This window comes from Cavia porcellus, unplaced genomic scaffold (genome assembly GCF_034190915.1).
Source record: "Cavia porcellus strain 051 isolate PalLab524CR breed Dunkin Hartley unplaced genomic scaffold, mCavPor4.1 scaffold_10, whole genome shotgun sequence".
Taxonomy (NCBI): Eukaryota; Metazoa; Chordata; class Mammalia; order Rodentia; family Caviidae; genus Cavia; species Cavia porcellus.
The window spans coordinates 58,931,714-58,954,114 of record NW_026947493.1 but is presented as its reverse complement, the minus strand read 5'-3'; the positions used below and the strand labels follow the sequence as shown (position 1 = coordinate 58,954,114).

Genomic DNA, 22,401 nt, shown 5'->3' with positions numbered 1-22,401 from the left:
AAGCCAGTGTAATCAGTAGATATAAAATTGGCAATGATCTAAACTTAGTCTCTAACCTCTGCAAGATATTCTGGTACAAAAGTATATTTTATATGACCTCTTACAAAGATAATCAGTACAAAACATTATTAAAAATTTGCCTCACCTTTCAGATAATTTGTTTGTGGGAAAAAAAAGTCCTGAATGCAGTTAAATTAAAACTCTAGTAAATACTACCAACACTAAAGAAATGCAGTATCCAAATTCAATGAAATACTAACAATAGGACATGCTGGCATTTTACCATTTAAAATTTAAATTTTATTAAAATCAATTAGCCAAATAGAGATCTATTTTTGTGAGAATTATTACATTATAGAAATGTTGCTTTTTATAAACTTTATCAGACTTAATATCTTATATAACCAGATTCTAATGTGGGTCAAGGAGCAATAAATTATCTTTCCAATGTAATGTTTAGCAAGGCTCTATTTCCTGTCACTTGCTGGGGACCGGGATGAAAAGATACATATTTTTTTTTATATTGTGATGTACTGTGCTAAAGAACTGCTAATGTATGAGCCAATAGATTAAACTATGGCCATATTTACTTTTCTATATGAAACCCATACCACAAGATGTATTATGTGTTTGTTAGAGTGCAATACCAAAACTGTCTTTATGCACTCTATATATTTATTTGAATTTCTTTAAATTACTATAATCTCCAAAGATACGATAAAAATATTTCTAAAGCAAATTTCTTCAAACAACCAACGTGACTTGGGAATGAGAAAAAGAGACAGTAGTATACGAATGAAGATAAGCTGATTTTGAAACTTGCCTGTAGTGACAACCCGGCATGGGTTTACATACCATAGAAAGGTGCTTAAGTTCTTTGTGCACTGAACAATACAAGCATGAAGGAAATGGCATGTGAACAGAGGCAGGATGACCCTCAAATAATGCCTACTGCACAATCAGATCCAGGACATACGGTTCACTGTTAGTAGTGATTTCACTTTCTACATTTTTAATTATCTACAGTTAACTGCATTTTGAAAATAAAATATCATAATTTTAAAATAATTTCATTATAATATATTGTTAAAATTGGTTTATTTTCCTAACAATTATTATTAATTTCTTCATGTACATAATTATGAATTATATTTCACAGAGACATAAAAGGGAAAACAGTGTAAATGTAGTTTGGTAATATCTATGGTTTTAGGCATCCACTGAGGGTTTTGGAGTACCTAAGCAGATAAAGAAAAGATAAAGATAAAAGACAAAGAAAAAGTAAAAGATAAAGAAATCCACTGCAAATTTTATGTATTTATTATATGATTATCTTTGAAGTATTACTCAGATTACAAGATACGAGCATAAAAAATCTCCAAATATTATTAGCATAAATCTTTCTTTTCAATGAACTAAAAAAAAAAAAAAAAAAAAAAAAAAAAAAAAAACTAGTAATACAACTCTCTTGTATTTGGCGCGAGGGCTTTTCCTTCCCTTCCTTTCTCCTTTTTCCTATCTTAATCTTTCCTTTTGAACAATGTCTTCCCATTGCACAATCTCCACTGTACATTTTGGTCTTTAATCACTCTTCAGTTTCTCATACCATCAGACAGAATCATGTTTACATATACGAGTCTGACTTATTTCACTTAATGTGTATGATATCTTGGCATTCATTTATCTATAAATGGCTGAAGTTTATACTTCTTTATGGTTGAGTAGTAATTCATTGAATAAAAAGACCAATTCTTGTTTTCCACAACTGATGAGTATTTGGGTTGTTTCCAAGATTTAGCTATTACAAATTGTGCAGCTATAAACATGGGTGCATGTTTATAACACTCTACATGATATTTTTAATTCTTACAGGAAGAAATCCAGAAAGGTAATAGCTGGGTCGAATGGGACCTCTATTCCTAGTTTATTGAGGAATCTCCACACTGATTTGCACAGTGGCTGCACCACTGTACACTCTCACCAGCAGTGGAGAAGGGTTCCTCTTTCCCAGTAACCCCTCTAGCATTTGTTACTGGTTGATTTCTTGATGATAGCCATTCTTTCTAGAGGGAGATGGAAACTCACTGCTATAATTTGCATCTCTCGAATGAAGAATGATGTTGAACATTTTTTCATACATTTATTTGCCATTTGTAATTTTTCATCTAAGAAATCCATATTCATCTCAGATCCCCATTTTTGGATTGAGTCTTTAAATTTCATGGGGAGGGTCTGATTTTTTTCAGTACTTTATATATTCTAGATAGAAGTCCTTTGTCTGAAGGATAACTGGTAGGCTGAGACTTCATAAGCAAAACTCATACCACATGGCAAATACTACAAAGTATCAACAACTGTGATCTTATCTTATTAAAAAGATTTTACACACCAAAAGAAATCATCAATAGTGTGAAAAGGCAACCCAGAGAATGGCAAAAAATTTCTACCATAAATTATAAAAGAATTGGGGGAGAAAGCTACAGACATTTTTTTTTTCAATTGGGAGAAACATAGTTTTTGTTTATTTGTTTGTTTGTTTAATTGCTCTGGATTAATGAACACAGAAGTCTAAACTGAAGGTAAAATATTACTCTAAATTATATCTTTACATGCTATACACATTTAATAGAAAAAAAAAACTTCTTGAAAGAAAACTTGTTCCACATATTAATAAAGATGCATTTATAGTGAAATAATTGAAGGCGTCTTTTATGTTCTGGTATACAACTTAGGAATATATGCTAATATAATAGAATAAAATGCTCAAGACATACAAAGTAATGAAGACCTTAGGCTGTTACTAATTTTCAAAATCCATACTGAAATTCAATATATTGTGCTCCAATATCTTAACATAGTTGCTATATGCATGAGTTCTAAGTGGAATTTATAATAATGTCTCATTTTATATAAATCTGAGAATGTAAAATATCTTTATTTTAACAACTGAAACCTGAATTTCTTGACAATTTCATAGTAAAATATTTTTCTGTTGATATATCCAGAACATTGTATAACATAATTAGACATATAGGATCATTGATTATAGATTTTCAAGTGTACTACAGACAACAGAAATAAAATCATCCTGACTGGGCCACTATGATTTACTTCAAGTCTGGTCTGTGGAGCATGTCTATGTATTTCAATGGTTTTGGAAAAAAACAGACAGTAAAAATCTGATAAAATATACGTTCTCCACTATTCGTATGATTCAGGTGCAGGTGACATTGATTTGGAAAGAAAATTAGCTCTCAAAGACAATGTGTTGAAGCTCTCATTGGCATATTTTTATCTACTGAAGTCAATATAGAAAATATTTGAGTAGAAGACCCTGGGAAAACCTCTAATGTTGAAGACTTTTGGAAAAAACCTCTAATGTTGAAGACTTAACAATTACACAGTTTCGAAAAAGAAGACAAAACACTATGGTGGAGAGCCATCTCCTGCAGAGGAGGAGCTGGGCGGATCCGGAGTCCCTGCAGAAGCCCGTTCCTTTGTCTGAAGGACTGAATACTTCTGCAAGCAGGGAGGCATCGCAGCTTCCTGAGGCACCTCAGCCTGTGGTGAGTGCCCAGCACAGTCTGCCCAAATCTCAGACTGTTCCGGACCCCCCAGGCTTCTGGGTGCAGAGAAGTGGAACAGTGGGTTAGAGGCCACTACAGCTGCCTCCCCATCCCCCCCGGCTACACTTGGAAGTCTGCTGAGCTCCTGACGGATGGGCAGGCCTACACTAACCCCCGAGCCCAGCCGCACCTAGCCATCTCCTGCAGAGGAGGAGCTGGGCGGATCCGGAGTCCCTGCAGAAGCCCGTTCCTTTGTCTGAAGGACTGAATACTTCTGCAAGCAGGGAGGCATCGCAGCTTCCTGAGGCACCTCAGCCTGTGGTGAGTGCCCAGCACAGTCTGCCCAAATCTCAGACTGTTCCGGACCCCCCAGTCTTCTGGGTGCAGAGAAGTGGAACAGTGGGTTAGAGGCCACTACAGCTGCCTCCCCATCCCCCCCGGCTACACTTGGAAGTCTGCTGAGCTCCTGACGGATGGGCGGGCCTACACTAACCCCCGAGCCCAGCCGCACCTAGCCATCTCCTGCAGAGGAGGAGCTGGGCGGATCCGGAGTCCCTGCAGAAGCCCGTTCCTTTGTCTGAAGGACTGAATACTTCTGCAAGCAGAGAGGCATCGCAGCTTCCTGAGGCACCTCAGCCTGTGGTGAGTGCCCAGCACAGTCTGCCCAAATCTCAGACTGTTCCGGACCCCCCAGGCTTCTGGGTGCAGAGAAGTGGAACAGTGGGTTAGAGGCCACTACAGCTGCCTCCCCATCCCCCCCGGCTACACTTGGAAGTCTGCTGAGCTCCTGACGGATGGGCGGGCCTACACTAACCCCCGAGCCCAGCCGCACCTAGCCATCTCCTGCAGAGGAGGAGCTGGGCGGATCCGGAGTCCCTGCAGAAGCCCGTTCCTTTGTCTGAAGGACTGAATACTTCTGCAAGCAGGGAGGCATCGCAGCTTCCTGAGGCACCTCAGCCTGTGGTGAGTGCCCAGCACAGTCTGCCCAAATCTCAGACTGTTCCGGACCCCCCAGTCTTCTGGGTGCAGAGAAGTGGAACAGTGGGTTAGAGGCCACTACAGCTGCCTCCCCATCCCCCCCGGCTACACTTGGAAGTCTGCTGAGCTCCTGACGGATGGGCGGGCCTACACTAACCCCCGAGCCCAGCCGCACCTAGCCATCTCCTGCAGAGGAGGAGCTGGGCGGATCCGGAGTCCCTGCAGAAGCCCGTTCCTTTGTCTGAAGGACTGAATACTTCTGCAAGCAGAGAGGCATCGCAGCTTCCTGAGGCACCTCAGCCTGTGGTGAGTGCCCAGCACAGTCTGCCCAAATCTCAGACTGTTCCGGACCCCCCAGGCTTCTGGGTGCAGAGAAGTGGAACAGTGGGTTAGAGGCCACTACAGCTGCCTCCCCATCCCCCCCCCCCGGCTACACTTGGAAGTCTGCTGAGCTCCTGACGGATGGGCGGACCTACACTAACCCCCGAGCCCAGCCGCACCTAGCCATCTCCTGCAGAGGAGGAGCTGGGCGGATCCGGAGTCCCTGCAGAAGCCCGTTCCTTTGTCTGAAGGACTGAATACTTCTGCAAGCAGGGAGGCATCGCAGCTTCCTGAGGCACCTCAGCCTGTGGTGAGTGCCCAGCACAGTCTGCCCAAATCTCAGACTGTTCCGGACCCCCCAGGCTTCAGGGTGCAGTGAAGTGGAGCAGTGGGTTAGAGGCCACTACAGCTGCCTCCCTATCCCCCCCCCCCCCGCTACACTTGGAAGTCTGCTGAGCTCCTGACGGATGGGCGGGCCTACACTAACCCCCGAGCCCAGCCGCGCCTAGCCATCTGCCTGCAGAGGAGGAGCTGGGCGGATCTGGAGTGCCTGCAGAAGTCCCTTCCTTTGCCTAGAGGACTGTGGATATCTCTGCAAGCAGGGAGGGATCACAGGCTCCTGAGGCACTGTGGCCTGTGGAGAGCACCCTAACCCGGCTGCAATTGAAGAGCTGTGGATCTTCCAAGGGGCAGGTGGGCGCACAGTGTCCCTGAGGCCCAGCTTGTCTGGAACTGCGGAGTTCTGAGCAGGCAGAGGAGGGACACTGGTTCTGCAGGCCCAATGGCTTGGGGTAGTGTGGTGTCAGAGGCTCAGTAGCTCCAAGCATAGAAGGGGATTTTCAACAGATCCTGAGGAAGCTTTCAAATAACACTTGAAACACAGAAATATACAAAATGACAAAACAAAAGACCAAATTACAACCTCAAACCTCCAGCCCATCTCAGGAAACCCTAGGAGCGATGTATATAGAAGAAAATATATCCCATCCACCTCATATATCGGACATAATAGCTACTGAAGTTGACAAACAACTCCAGGAAGCTTTAAAGAAATTCAAACTCGAAATAATCTCCCAGATAAAAGAAGAAATGATAAAAGAAATGAAAGAGATTCTAAATATATCTAAAGAAAACACAGATAAAAAATTGGAGGAACTAAACAAAAAGATAGAATCCCTAGACGAGCAATATAAGAAACAAACAGAATACATAATGCAGATGCACAGAGATATACAGGAAATAAAAAACTCCACTGAAAGTTGTAAAAACCGCCTTCATGAAAGTGAAGATAGAATTTCAGACCTTGAAGACATGATTGCAGCTAGTGAACAGGAAAGGAAAGATCTTTTGAAAATAACAAGGAATCAGGAAACAACAATTCAACAACTGCAAGACGATGCAAAGAAGAATAACATAAGAATGATAGGGATTAATGAAAGAGAGGGAGACAACATAAAGGATGTCAAGAGGATATTTAGAGAAGTAATAGCTGAAAATTTCCCAAGCATGAGATCAGAAACTGACATCAAGATCAGTGAAGCATATAGAACTCCAAACACTCATAACCAAAATAAAACTACACCCAGACATATAATAGTCACCATCCCAGAAATCCAACACAAGAATAGATTACTAAAAGCTGTCAGAGAGAAAAGACAGATCACTTATAAAGGAAAACCTATCAGAATCACAGCAGACTTCTCAGCACAAACGATAAAGTCAAGAAGAGCATGGAGTGAAATATTCCAGATCCTAAAGCAAAATGATTTCCAACCAAGACTGATATATCCTGCAAAACTATCATTCAAAATAGATGGTGCAATACGATACTTCCATGACAAAGAACAGCTGAAGAACTTCATGAACACCAAACCGACCCTGCAAAAAATATTGAAAGACAGTTTAGATACACAAAGGAAAAAACCACTAAGCAAAGCAAATAATTAAACAGAACAGAAAGATAAAGATGCAACAGCAGAGAGATAACATTCCTACAATTAACCAGCATTTAACAGTAATAACCATTAATGTAAATGGTCTCAATGCACCAATCAAAAGAAACAGACTAGCAGAATGGATCAAGAAACAAAATCCAACCATATGCTGTTTACAGGAAACCCATCTAACCGAGAAGGATACTCACAGACTGAAAGTCAAAGGATGGAAAACAATTCTTCATGCAGCAGGAATCCAGAAAAAGGAAGGAGTAGCCATTCTGTTTGCAGACAACGTGAACTTTAAACCAACAATGACCATAAAAGACAAAGAAGGTCACTACATACTTGTAAGGGGAAAACTCCAAGAGGAAGAGATAACTATCTTAAATATATAGGCACCAAACTCCAGAGCACCCAGTTATATAAAACAATTATTAACAGAAATGAAAACTCAAATTATCAGTAACACAATTGTAACAGGAGACCTTAATACGCCATTGACACCAAGGGACAGATCAACCAGACAGAAAATGAGCAAAGAAATAACAGAACTGAATCATACCTGTGAACAAATGGGTTTGATAGACATATACAGGATGTTACACCCAACAACATCAGAATACACATTCTTCTCAGCAGTACATGGATCATTTTCTAAAATAGACCATATATTAGCTCACAGAACATATTTAAACAAGTGCAAAAGAGCTGAAATCATCCCTTGCATGTTATCGGATCATAGCGCTCTGAAATTAGAAATTAATGATAAAAGATACTGCAAAAATTCCACAAACACATGGAAACTGAATAACACACTCTTGAGTAATCAGTGGGTCACAGAGGAAATTAAAGAAGAAATCAAACAATACCTAAAAGAAAATGAAAATACAGATACAACTTACCGGAACCTGTGGGATGCAATGAAAGCCGTCTTGAGAGGAAAATTTATTGCACTGAGTTCCCACATCAGGAAAACAGAACGAATACAAATAAATAACTTGATGCTACACCTCAAACAGCTAGAAAAAGAAGAGCAAGTCAAGCCCAAAGCCAAAAGAAGAGAGGAAATTATAAAAATCAGAGCAGAAATCAATGCAATAGAGACTAAGAAAACAATCCAAAGAATCAACAAATCAAAGAGTTGGTTCTTTGAAAGAATAAATAAAATCGATAAGCCCCTAGCCAACCTAATTAAAAAAAGGGAAGAAAAAGCTCAAATTCATGCAATAAGAAATGAAAAAGGAGAAATCACTACAGACCCAATAGAAATACAGAAGATCATCAACACCTACTTCGAAAACCTCTACTCTCAAAAGTTTGATAACACAGAAGAAATAGACAGATTCTTAGAAGCATATGAAGTGCCAAAGCTAGATCAAGAGGATGTAAAACTGTTGAATAACCCAATCTCTGTTACTGAAATTGAAAATGTAATTAAGTCCTTACCCACCAAGAAGAGCCCAGGCCCAGATGGATTCACTGCAGAATTCTACAAGAAATACAAAGAAGACCTAATGCCAACACTCCTCAAACTGTTCAATGAAATTGAAAGGGAAGCAATCCTTCCTAAGTCGTTCCTGGAAGCAAATATTACTCTAGTACCAAAACCTGAGAAAGACCCAACTATAAAAGAGAACTATAGACCGATCTCCCTAATGAACACAGATGCAAAAATCCTCAATAAAATATTGGCAAATAGGATCCAGCAAATCATCAAGAAGATTATACACCATGACCAAGTGGGATTCATCCCAGGAATGCAAGGATGGTTCAACATACGCAAATCAATAAATGTAATCCACCATATCAATAAAGCCAAAAATAAGAATCACATGATCATTTCTATAGATGCAGAAAAAGCCTTCGATAAGGTCCAACATTTATTCATGTTAAAAACTCTACAGAAAGTTGGAATAGATGGTCTTTACCTCAATATAATAAAGGCCATTTATGACAAACCAACAGCCAGCATCATTCTAAATGGCCAAAAATTGAAAGCCTTTACTTTAAAATCAGGCACAAGACAAGGATGTCCTTTATCACCACTCCTATTTAATATAGTACTGGAAGTACTAGCCAGAGCAATTAGGCAAGAAAGAGAAATAAAAGGGGTAAAGATAGGAAAAGAAGAAGTTAAGATGTCGTTGTTTGCAGACGACATGATACTCTACATAGAAGACCCCCTAAGCTCCATTGAAAGACTCTTAGATACAATAAATAAATTCAGTAATGTGGCTGGATACAAAATCAATACTCAGAAATCAATAGCATTCCTATACTCAAACAACAAAATCACAGAGAGGGAAATAAGAGAAACTGGACTATTCATATTAGCAAGCAAAAAAATGAAATATTTAGGAATTACTCTTACGAAAGAAGTGAAAGACTTATACAGTGAAAACTATAATACACTGAAAAAGGAAATTGAAGATGATCTCAGAAAATGGAAAGACATCCCTTGCTCATGGATAGGAAGAACAAACATTGTGAAGATGGCCATTCTCCCAAAACTCTTATACAGATTCAATGCAATCCCAATAGAAATACCATCAACATACCTTATAGATCTAGAGAAATCACTCCTAAATTTCATCTGGAACCAGAAGAGACCTAGAATCGCAAAGGCAATTCTAAGCAGCAAAGGCAAAGCAGGAGGCATCACAATCCCTGACTTGAAATTATACTACAAAGCAACAGTAGTAAAATCAACATGGTATTGGAATCAAAACAGAGACGAAGATCAATGGAATAGATTAGAAGATACAACCACAACTACAAACACACTCAACCACCTTATCTTTGATAAAGGAGCCAAGCAGGTTCACTGGAAGAACGACAGTCTCTTTAATAAATGGTGCTGGAAAAACTGGCTCTCCATTTGCCGAAAACTAAAGCTAGACCCATGTCTATCACCATGTACTAAATTAAAATCTAAATGGGTCAAAGATCTGAATATTAAAACAGAAACACTAAATCTATTGGAAGACAAAGTGGGTAGAAACCTTGGAGACATAGGAGTAGGTAGAGAATTCATGAACAGGACTCAAACCGCACGGGAAACACTTCCCAGAATCAATAACTGGGACCACATCTTATTAAAAAGTTTCTGCATGTCAAAAGAAATCTCCAGCATAGTGAAAAGAAAACCCACAAACTGGGAAAAGATTTTAGTGAACTCTCTCCCAGACAAGGGACTCTTGTCTAAAACATATAAAGAATTAAAAAAACTCAGACCTCCAAAATTCAAAGATCCAATCCAAAAATGGGCATCTGAGATGAATACGCAATTCTCAGATGAAGAAATGCAAATGGCAAATAAATATATGAAAACATGCTCATCATCATTGGTCATCAGAGAAATGCAAATTAAAACCACACTGAGATTCCATCTCCTGAAAGAATGGCCAGGATCAAGAAAACCAACAACAACAAATGCTGGAGAGGATGTGGGGAAAAAGGAACTCTCCTGCACTGTTGGTGGGAGTGTAGACTGGTACAGCCTTTGTGGAGGTCCATCTGGAGGTTTCTCAAAAAGTTGGGATTGGAAATCCCATTTATTCCAGCTATTCCACTTCTAGGCATATTCCCAGAAGAACTGAAAGCATCATACCACAGTGATTTATGTGCACCTATGTTTATAGCAGCACAATTTGTAATCGCCAGATCTTGGAAACAATCCAAGTGTCCATCAACTGAGGAATGGATAAAAAAGTTGTGGTATTTCTATACAATGGAATATTATTCAGCTATAAAGAAGGATCACATTGAGATATTTATCAATAAATGGGCGCAGCTTGAGACCATACTCATAAGTGAAATAAATCAATCTCGCATGTATGAATACCGAATAGTTTCCCTAATGTAAGTAATGATTCAAATATATGAAAATATGTGGCAATCATGATTCCCCATTATGTGGCCTTGAAGCCTTATAAAATTTTCACTTATTAATTAGAAAGGCTTTATTCCGGGCTTCTTGATATGGAAATATTTGAAGCTATAGTATATGAAGTTTTATCCAAATATCTCAAGGAAAAAGACAAACACTATGGTAACTATTATTCTTTAAAAAAATTATTTAGTTATTTCTTATGTTTATTTTAATTAAGGGAAAAATTTAAAAAATTAGGATATATAATAGTAACTCTTTGCGATTTCCTATTAACTTGTTTTGAAGTCCTGTAATGCTCCCACGATCTTGCTTTGACTGATTAGACTCTGTTCCATTCTGTGGGATAGTATCAGGTCTGAGGGTATAGGCAACTACTTTGAAGGCAGTAAGATTCACTGAGATGCCCATTCTGGTTTGACTATTGTCTCCTTTGGAAGTCCTGTAATGTTTACAATGTCTAAGTTTTATTGGTCTTGTTCTCTACTGTTTTGTCCAACTTTATAATATCTAATGAGATAGACAAATCTTTTTAAGGAAACAGGAGACAACGTTGATAACTATTGTTAATAACCGTATACTCTGTTCTACATCATGTGCTAAGTCTATCCTTGGTTTTCACTGACAGCTTTGTTCTGCCATATTTGACTTTATTCTCCCCCCCAAAAAAAGTAATAAGAACTAAGGAGTAATAAAATCTAAAATGTGTAAATTTTGTTGTAAAAAGAGAGGAAGGGAAAAAAAAGAGCTCTAACGGATATAACAGCAAGTGTGTATAGGGATGTTGAATAGCTGACTATATTAATGTTTTTGGATCATTGAACACAGCTGTTTGTAGTCTCTCTGTTTGAATGTCTACTTTGTATTCTTTGATACTGTGATTTGAGCAACTATTTCCAAGATGATAATGTGTAATCTATTAACAGGTGATTTCTTACTGTTATGTTTTTTTTTTTTGTAGTTCTGTATTATATGTAACCTTACACTGCTTTGTTTTGTTTTGTGTTTTTCTCTTTTTCCTCTTAAATAAAAAAAAAAAAAACAATTACACAGTTTCAAAAGATAACAATGAATACAGAGAAATTAGGAAAGACACAAGTGTTAGTCCATTTTCTGTTACTGTAACAAAACTCTGAAAGTGAATCACTTCATAGAGAAAATGTTTATGTATCTCACAGTTCTGGAGGTTGAGCACACACCATTAGTTTGTTTGGCTCTGGTAAAGTCCTTGTGGCGGATGACAGCAAAATGTCAAGTACAGGACCAGGAGGAAGAGATTGCTAAGAGATAGGAAGTTGGGGGGCAGTCTTACTCCTTCCCCTAGGACCAACATACTAAATTCCACTACATCTACACAAGCAAACAGAGGACCACACTTACACAAAGACATTTGGCAAACAAATCATATTCAAGTCAGCCATAGTACCAACATTAACAACAGCTTAGAACTGGAGGATCAGACAGCTGTGAAGAAAACTGCTTCCTTTTTGTTTCGTTTCAGGCTGCCTGGTTTAAAATCTAGTGGGGTTTCTGGGCAAAGGCTGGGCACACTGTTACCAGAGGCAGTGAGGATAAATAAGCCTTACTAGCAGGTTATCCTACTCCAGGGCGTTACGGGCAGTCATGTGGATTTAGATTTCTGCCTGGGCTTCTCTGCCTCAACATCTCTGTCTTTACCTTCTCTAAATCCTCTCTGACAGATCCCAGATCCAGATTCACTACCTCTGTGGGCCGTAACTGCAACCCAATATAGATGGGTCCCATGTTTCATGTTCCCTTTCTGGCTCTTTCTGCTTCGCTTTCCTTTCCCTCTTTTCTCTTTTCTTGCCTCCCCTTTTCTCTTTCTGCAAATGAGATATTAAATCATCGAGTCATTGACCTTCCCGCCTTTTCCTTACCTTCCTTCTTTCATCTCTTTTTGAAACTTGAATTCTTTCAATAGGCCCAAAACACAAGTCCCTGTTTTCAGCATTATATTATGCTAATCCATCCATCTGACTGCTGGGTTATTCTTTCAGACTAAAACACAAGTCACCATATTATTCCACAGGCAAAAACTTTTCCCTGGCTCCTTTACTTGAAGCATCCAAGTAACTATTAATGATATTCTCCATTTTATAAATGATATTTTTTATATTTATAAACTTATTTTAGTGATATATCCATAACTTTCAGATAAGAACTCACACTAGAGTGTTAAATTTTTTCTAGTAGCATTAAGGTTCAACTCTAACACCTAATTTATATAAAATATTTTAAAAAACAATGATAATGAAAAAGTTGTCCTTTCAGAAGATGATACATTAATGTACACTCTTTAAAATAAAATAAATGTAGGCAAAGTACTAACTGAGGACGTTTTAATATTAATGCTTTCCTACTCTAAGAAAAAAGGAGAATGCTAAGATACATTGTGATACATGAGGTTAATATCAGTTCCATTTGATAATATCTTAATTTTTACCCAAGATCAATTCCCATTACATAAAGGGTATTCATGATTTTCTGGAGGCTGCAAATCATAAAGAATTTGAAAGTCAAAAATCCAAGAAGAAAATGATTGATTTTCTTCCTTCCCAAGTCACCAAATTATTCCAAGTCACATAAACAAATGTGTAGCACTTAAAGACCAAAGTGTATATATTAGTTTGAAAGTAAAATTCTTGTCAGTATTTGACTGAGCCAGGAAATTCCTATATGGAAATGTTGAGAGACAGACCTTTGCCTGAATTTCTAGTAATGTGGTTAAAAAACAAAACAAAACAAAACATTAGAATATTCAAGCATTACAGCTGAAAAACATTTATTGCTTGAATTGTAAAATATTTTCTTTTTATGAAAAATCACTCAGAGTAGACAACAAAAAAGGGCTAAGATGGGTTGGGACTAAAAGAATAAAATCTTTGACTTGGATTTCAGCACAAGGTATGAGTAATCCATACTCATGGGTTACTAAAGTATATGCTCTGGGGATTTTATTGGGGAAAAAAAAAAAGGATCCAAGAGGAACGACTTAGAATGAGAAATGGTACTTTATTAGAGCAACAGAATTACTCTTTGTCTCTCAAAGTAAAGAAATCCAGTGTTATCTTTTACTCTTAGGTTTATTCAAATAAGGAGCTAAAATTTTAGTATGGGTATTTCTCTTTTTCCCGTACAGTTTTCTAAAAATGATGGTTATCTGTTGTAGGAACAAGGAACAGGACTACAGAAATATAGCGATAGTTTGCTCAAAACTGGAAACTTTTGACCTTATATTTACAATCAATTTTTTAAAAACTTAAATAGCCATGTGCATTTTGACATAATGTGGTTTCCCCTGAATTTGGCTAATATGGGGCTTTGAGATAAGAATTTCTATTTAGAAAGGAAAATAAAGAAGAAAAGCAAGAAGATCCCCATATCAAGTTAAACCAGCAAAATGGAGACATTAAGAAAAAAAGGACACAAATGGAAAACTCACATCTAATTCAGAGCATTCCTTAACTATAAAAAAGTAAAAGGGGAGAATGTAAATAAGCTGCTTTTAAGCTCTGTATGTATTCTGTATGTACTAACTAATTTTGGGTGTAGGCACCTTTATGGTAACAGTTTTTTTTTTTTTTTCTTCAAAACTATTATCTCCGATTTTACCCATACTTCCTCAAAGTTCATACCTTCTCGAATATTTTTCTTATCTATCTTATGTAAGTTGGCAGCACTCTTCTAACTTGATTTTCTAATACCTATTCGATAGGCTTGTTGGTTTCATGTTTGTAGATACGACAAACCAGACACAATGAAAAATAACTAATTAAAATACATAATCCAAATAACTAATACAGGCTGTGAAAACATGTTTTAACAGAGTGATAAGATGTACATGGAAGGCAAAACAGGAGGAAACTACTACTTTAGATTGGTTGGTCAGGAAGAAACTGTAGGTAAATTTTGAGAAAAGCATCAGATAAAACAGGGAGCAACTAATTAGCAGTAGGAATAGTCAAAGCCTCTAAAGTAGTAACAATTTGGGAATGCTTGAGGCATGTTAAGATGACCCAAATTATATGAGTGGTACAAGAAAGCAAAGTGAACAAGGAAATAGGCTAAAAGATATGATAGTGTAGGCACTGGTGGGCACGACAGATTTGCTATAGAATCTAACCCTTAGAGTTTTCAAAATAGGTTAATGACATAATTTATCTTATGTATTAAAAAAGTCATTCTGGTCAGAGTGCAAACAGGAGTTGGGGGATTCAGTAGTCAGCTGATATAAAATAGAGGCAAGCACAGGAAGGCCATCAGGATATACATAGCAGGTGACTAGGTTTAGTTACATTACTGGATGATAGACTACATTGTGATGGAGGAGGAAAAGACAAATCAGAGTTGATACCTAGATTTTAAGAACTATATAAATAAGAGTTTCATTTATTGCACAAGAGAAGTGTGTGGTGAAATGGTGTGGAAAGTCAGGTTTTGATGGGAAATAATTGTTGCATATGCAACAGTTCACATTATATATAATCTGTTTCAAATATGAAATGACAGGACAAAAGATATGATAGGAAATCATTGATATATTAACTGTGTTTTTCTGTATATAGGAAACCATCTCATTAAACTCTTTTATATTTAACTGTACCATAATTAGAATATGTTCCCCTTTTCTTTTAATTTTATTGCAAGCTATATTCTTTTGGGCATTGCAAAAAGACAATCTTATTTCTTTGACATTAGGTACAATTCTGATTTTATGTCTGAATAGGAATGATATTCAAGATTCCTGACTACATGAGTGAAATCTTTTCCTTTACTACTCTGAAATATTTATTTCCTTTGATCATTGCCTCCTTCACTTCCAAAAATAAAAAATAGGAAAAAATGAATTAATCGCTCAGAATAAATCGTATAAATATACTCTCCAAAAGTTATTTTGCTTAGCATACTGTGTCTTCAAAGATACACACCATTTCAATTTAAATAAGTTAAACGGGAAGAATATTTATCATTAGCCTCACTCTGTTGGGATTGGTGGACATAATCAGTATTGCAAAGGAGCCCTGATCTCACATTTATAAATTTGTAGGCAGCCTGTGTTGCCTACAAGTAATGCAATAAAAAATATATAAATTAGAAACACTTAAACCATATGAGTGAATAAAGAAGAGATAAGTATCACTGTAGTGCTGATTTTTTCTACACTTGATCTTAGCCAAAAGGCCGAGAAGCGATAGTGCTGATTTTTAAAAATGAGATTATATTCAGATATGCACAGAGACTAAAACAATAATGAGAAATCCACAGCAGAGCACAGCTTGCTTACCCAGTGGTTGGCCTGCAATGATCCTGGCATTTTCTCCAGCAACGGCAGCTCGTGCATGTCGCTCACTCATGTACTGTACGAATGCGTAGCCTTTGTGAACTGAACATCCAACTATTTTTCCATACTTTGAAAAAATGGCTTCAATGTCAACTTTCTTGACGATGGCTGTATTTAAATTGCCGATGAAAACACGGGAGTTGATGGATTTGGGGTCATTCTTATTGGTAACGTTGCTGGTCTGTGTTTTGCCAGTCATGGTTGTTGGCTCACTTTGTCTTAATCCTTAAACAGAACAAAACAAAACAAAACAAAACCCACAAACAATGAGAAAGTAAGCAATTACATGGTCAGTAGATACTGCTGGCTTTTAATATTTTTCAGTATTATACTCAGGAAATCTCAAATTCCTGTGTCATTGATTTTCTTGAGAGAATTGAGTAACATAAAAGGTACCCAGTACATAGCTAAATGCAGTAGAAAATACTCATGATTTCTTAGTTTTTAGTAAATTCTTGACTAATCTAGAATTCACACTTCCATAATTATTTAAACATTTATAATTATTTTTATTTTTAAAAATAACCATTTTTGCAAGAGAAAAATACAAAGAATAAGCATAATTTTTCTATGAACAACAGTGACAAAATGTCAACATGTCTAAGATATGATTATAGAAAGAACACGGCAAAGTCACCTCTATTTACCTTCTGAGTACATGCATTTTTATTCCTAGATTTTTCTATAACAGATATACATATTTACTTATTTTAATATCAGAACTTTATTTTCAGAAACCAACAACTGATTCCATTAAAGGCTACAGAAAAGGAAAATAAAGGTATTGAAATCAGAAATTTCCTAAGAAAATTTAACAGCACAATTTTGAGAAAAGAGATTTAAATATACTTAATTTAGAATTAATTCTGTAGATGCTATTTAATTGAATCTATAGTATTGCAGCTTCAAAAAAAAATAGCCAGTGTTCTTCAATGATCAGCAATTACAGGCAACTGCTGAAATTTTATTCTCAAACTCATTTATTTACTCCTTTAATAAAAGATTTCTGTTACCTGAAGACTGTTAGAATTTTTTGAAGAATTTTAAAAGCTTGAGAGAATGCCTAAACTCAGTGAAACAGTAGAGCTTACAGATTTATGTTTAAGAGGTTAAAAGTTCATTTAGCAATATATATTAAATTATATATTTTGCCAGGCACAATCTTCTATAATATCTAATAATTTAATGCAGTCATTAATTTGAAACTAAAATTTCAACAAGGTTATACTCTATAACATTGATGAGCACTGTTGAACATTGGCTAATTGGTATACTGTGTCAATACAATTACATATTTATGTGAGGTCAGTTGTTTAAAATATAGCTATTAATAGAATTAATGCATCTGGTTTTTAGTAATCATTGCAAATGTCATTTCTAAATTAAATATTAAGGTGGGAGAAGTTCTAAAGGCACATAAATTGAACATCTATGAAAATTTACTCACTATCCATTTAATCCAGACACTTCTAAAATCAAAGGCAACCAAGTAACACAAAAATGTTTCAGATAAAGTGTTTATTACTACAGGTAGCATTATTAAAGCGGCATTATTAAAGCTTCACTTCAAAATAGACTCTCAATATAACAAATATGTCCTTATCATAAGGGGCAATTTAATCAACAACTGTCATTTACAAAAAACTAATAACATGATTAGAAACAAAGATTAAAATGCCCCCTTGCATTATTCCAGTTTTGTTACATTTAAATGGTTCCTTTATAAAGTATTTACACTAAGATTAAAGGAATGAAAGCTGATAATTTTTCTAAAAAATCCTGAAGTTTCATTTATTGCACACTTTCAAACACTAAAAGTTAAAAAATTTAAGATATATGTATGTAAAAATTAGACTAGGTTTTCATATACTCTAGTGTAGTGTACAGGTCAAGGTCAGTAATTCAGTAGATGCAAATCATTCTGCTTTGTTTTTGCTATCATGTTTCACATATTATCAGAATGATCTTAGCTATATTCAGGGGAAAACATTTTATTTTTTGGTTGATATTTTATTTTCCAGACTCCGGTTAAATGTAAACAGAAAAGGTATGAGATAAAAGGCAAAAGAAAAGAAGATAGTAGGAAATAGGGAGAAAGACTTTTGTCATGGAGATGGGAATCTCATGGAGGAAGAGTGGAAGGAAGGGAGGGGAGGGGATGAAGAAAGGAACTAAGATGTGTTATGAGCATGTACCAATCCCATACTTGGAATGAAGACACCATATATTAACAAATATGTATTAATAATAAAGAAAATGATCTGAAAAAAAATAAGACCTTTCAGTGTTTAGGTGTTAAGAGAAAAAAAAAAAGCATAATGGTGAGCAAAGCCCTTCACTCTGCTTTTGAGAATAGGTCTCAGTCATATTTATATTTTATTTTAAAAAAGGGTCAAACTGAAAACAACAAAATAGAAGGCAGATCAGAAAAAAAAAATAAAACAGGACACAGATTTCAAAGCAAGACAACAGATCTACAGTGGCTACTCTTGTTTTAGTTGTCTATATATTCACACACAATGAATTCATACAAAACAAAATGGTATAAAACTGATCAGAACAAAGTGGCGAAGGCATTACAGGCCTTAAAAACCAAACAATAGGAAAATCAACAATGGTTACCATAATGTCTCTTGTTCTCTTCAAAATAGCTGTCCATACTTTCATGTATGTTGAAATTAAACAATACAAAACAAAACAGACTAAAATAAAGTATAGAAGCATGACTGGATTTCATAACATGATGATATGGAATCAGCAAAGGATACCATAATGTCTGTTTTGCTTCAGGCCTGAGTCACATTTAATATGAACATACATTAGCAATGTGAGTTCTGACTATCAAAGTGCACATGCTGTCTTGACACCATCCATTTACCATTATGTGAGTGACTCATAACTCTGAACTGCAAACTTCAAACAGGAATAATAATTAATAATCATTTAATCACCCTAAAACATGTAAGAACTTACCCTCCCATAAAGAATGACTTTCCAGTTTTGTAAATGTTCATGTAAATGAATTTTATTTTTGTGTCATACAATATCTCAACATTCTCTAAAATCAAGCCTCAACTTGACTATTAATTCACTTCCACTTGATAAATACTATAGTATTTAGCTTGGGTATCTCTATTACATAATTTCCAATCAGTGGAAAAAGAATTATTATTTGAGCCATGATTGTATAATGGGACTAAAATAACTCTATTGATAGTATCCATTCTTTGTGACATGAGATGGGATCTCAATGTTGTTTTAATTTGCATTTCTCTGATGGCCAGAGATGCTGAACATTTTTGTGTATTTGTTTGTCATCTGTATTTCTTCTTCTGAGAAGTATATATTCATTTTAGTTTTTCATTTCTTGACTTGGTCTTTTATTTTGAGGGTCTATTTTGTTTTCACTCTTTATGCATTCTAGATATTAGCACTCTGTCAGAGAAGCAACAGGCAAATTATTCTTGCCCTTTGTAAGTGATCTTTTAGCTCTGTTGGTTGTTGCCTTTGCTGCAAAGAAGTTTTTTTTTTTTTAATTTGATACAAATCCATTTCTTGATTCTTGGTTAAGTCAAACAGTAAGTGCTGATGAGGTTTTAGGGCAAAAGACAACTTTACATTGTTAATGACAATGTAAACTCTTAAAACAACTATGTAAATCAATATAGAATCCTAAAGCCACAAAAACCTAAAGCCACAAATTTCACTTGACTCAGCTTTTCTCATTGTAGATATCTTGCAGAAAAGGTCGTGGATAACATAGTTTAGTGCTAATGCATTTTCATAGTAAATAGTAGCATGATTCATAACAGCTACATCATGGAAGCTGCCCATATGTCCATCAAGAGATGCATGGATCGAGTGAATATGGCATTTATACTCTGATACAAAAAAAACAGTAAATCTGTCATTTGTAGGAAAATGAATGCACATGGAGACCACAATATTAAGTGAAATAAACTACACACACAAGTTTAAGTATCACATCACTTTTCTTATATGAGAAACTCAAAATAAAAACAAAAAGCAACAGACAATAACAACTAATCAGATAGATCTTTTATAAATGGCCACAGAATCTAGAGATAGAAAGGTGAAGGAGGGAAGGAAAAGAGAAAAAATGATCAAAATATGTTATTTACCTGTACCTACTCCCCACAACTAGTGTAATCATTATGTATGACCAACTTGTACTAATGAAAAATGAAATGAAAATACTCATAATTGACATTCCCAATAAAATAAGGGAAACAAAATGACAACCAAAAAAATCATATCAAAACATAAATTAAGCATCCCGATTCATTCAGAAAACAACCACAGAACAAATCTGTATGAGGGTTCCTCAAAAAGCTAAAAACAGAAAATTCATTTGACTCAGTTATTCTCTTTCTAGGTATCTTCCCAAAAGAATTAAAGATATATTACAGCGATGTTTACATGAATTTGTTTATACTAGCACAAATCATAATAACTACATCTTGAAAATACCTATATGTTTAACAGATGAACAGATAAGAAAAATGTTGCATCTATTCACGGAGAGTACTGTGCTGACATAAGGATAAATTTTCAGTCATTTGTAGGGAAAATGAACACTGCTTGCGACCACAGTGTTAAGTGAAACAAATCAGATACACAAGCTTAAATAAAAATTTTAATATATAAATAATTATGAGGATATATTTAGAGAATTTTGTTTAGGAATATACCTTAAATATTGCTCACTCCTAAGACAGGCATGCAAGGTGCAATATTCCATGTGACTGGTTGACAGGGTACTGGAAAGCTTCAATTGAATATTCCAGACCCAGGAAGTACTGAGAACCATTCAAATTCCTACCACCAGTGATGGACAATAAACATGGACTTCTGGGACTTTAAGTACAGATGTGGGAAAAACCAAATCTTAATAATGGGCATAAATAATCATCTCTATTAGTGAAGGTACCCTGGGAGCAATCTAATTCTCAAGTCTGAAACCAAGAAACCAAAATAACCCAGATGCCTATCAAGGGTAATATTTCTAGAAAGAAACAGAACTCAGAAAGTCATGAAATGCAATTTCTTTAACATCCATTCAAAAGAACCTAGCAGCTCTTAATAATTTTTTTTTTAAAAATATGTCCAATGTTCAACAGATAGATGCGACATATAAATGAATCAAATAAAACTTTTAAGGAACTATATTACTTAATTTTTTTTCAATTTTATTTAAAGGAGAAAAAACAAAACAAGATACGGGTACAAGTAATACAGAATTTCAAAAAAACAGTAAGAAATCACTAGTTAATAGATTACATATTGTCATCTTAGAAATAGTTGTTCAAGTTACATGATTAAAACATACAAAGTGGACATTCAAACAGTGAGACTGCAAACAGTTGTGTTTAATGATGCAACAAAAACTTAGCAATATGGTCATCTATCTTAACACACCTAAACACACTTGCAGTTGTATCTTTTAGAGCACTTTTTGTTATTACTTATTTTTTTAAAGAAAATCATTAGATAATTATTATAGATGGGCCAGGGATGTAGCTCAGAGGCATAAGTTCCTGCCTGGTAAGTGCAAGATCCTGAGTTCGATTGAGTTCGATTCCCAGTACCAAAAAAAAAAAAAAAGTGATATTATTGGTGATAAGGCAACAGAACAGACATATAAATTCAAAGTTTCAATATTAGAGAATATCTAAAATGTACTACTCTGAGAAAACTCTGAAATATAAACTCAATAGAGCCATTTATCTTTCTAAAGTCACACAATAACTAATGGAAAATCATAGCCACATTATCTAAATTTGATAAAATTATACTTTCACAGATAAATAAATAAATTTCAAACAGAATAAATGCATAGAAAACTACACCAAATTATTTAGTAATTAAATTACTAAAATCCAGTGAGAAAGAGAAAAATTCAGGGAGCTATTAATTAGTTATCGGAATCGGAAAAAAGGCCTACATATGACAGAAAAAAATGAGAAGCAGTAGTCAGAGAAATGTTACAACTATAAAATAATGATAGGAGAAAGAAATTTTGATTTTAAATTTATAAATTTGAAGAGAGCCACAGTATCAATGAAGACTTCTATAAAATAAAAGTCAAACTGCAAATTACTGTTATCCCATAGAACTCTGCTGATGATGGAAGTATTCTATGTTGTCACTGTACAAAAAGATATTTAATAACCACACATGACTGCTGAACTACTTATTGTGGTGATTAGAGGAACTGATTTTTTATTTTGCTCAATTAAAATAAGCCCTCAATCTAATGGATTGCTCTACTCAAAAAAGGCTAGCATGGTTTTGGCTCTCTAAACATCTAGTAAATCAGAACAAAAT

At 35.6% G+C, this 22,401-nt stretch overlaps 1 protein-coding gene and 1 pseudogene across 6 annotated transcripts in view; both read right to left on the bottom strand.

Annotated features, from left to right (window-relative positions):
- Positions 1-22,401, bottom strand: part of Ralyl (RALY RNA binding protein like) — a 725,971-nt gene that overhangs the window by 380,146 nt on the left and 323,424 nt on the right. For all 6 annotated transcript variants that reach the window (XM_063257506.1, XM_063257505.1, XM_063257504.1 and 3 more), the window contains one exon: positions 15,997-16,278. In XM_063257506.1, coding sequence (XP_063113576.1) covers positions 15,997-16,252 — 256 coding nt within the window. In that variant the 5' untranslated portion in view covers positions 16,253-16,278. The remainder of the gene's footprint in view (positions 1-15,996; positions 16,279-22,401) is intronic.
- Positions 15,758-15,905, bottom strand: LOC111754697 (U2 spliceosomal RNA; annotated as a pseudogene).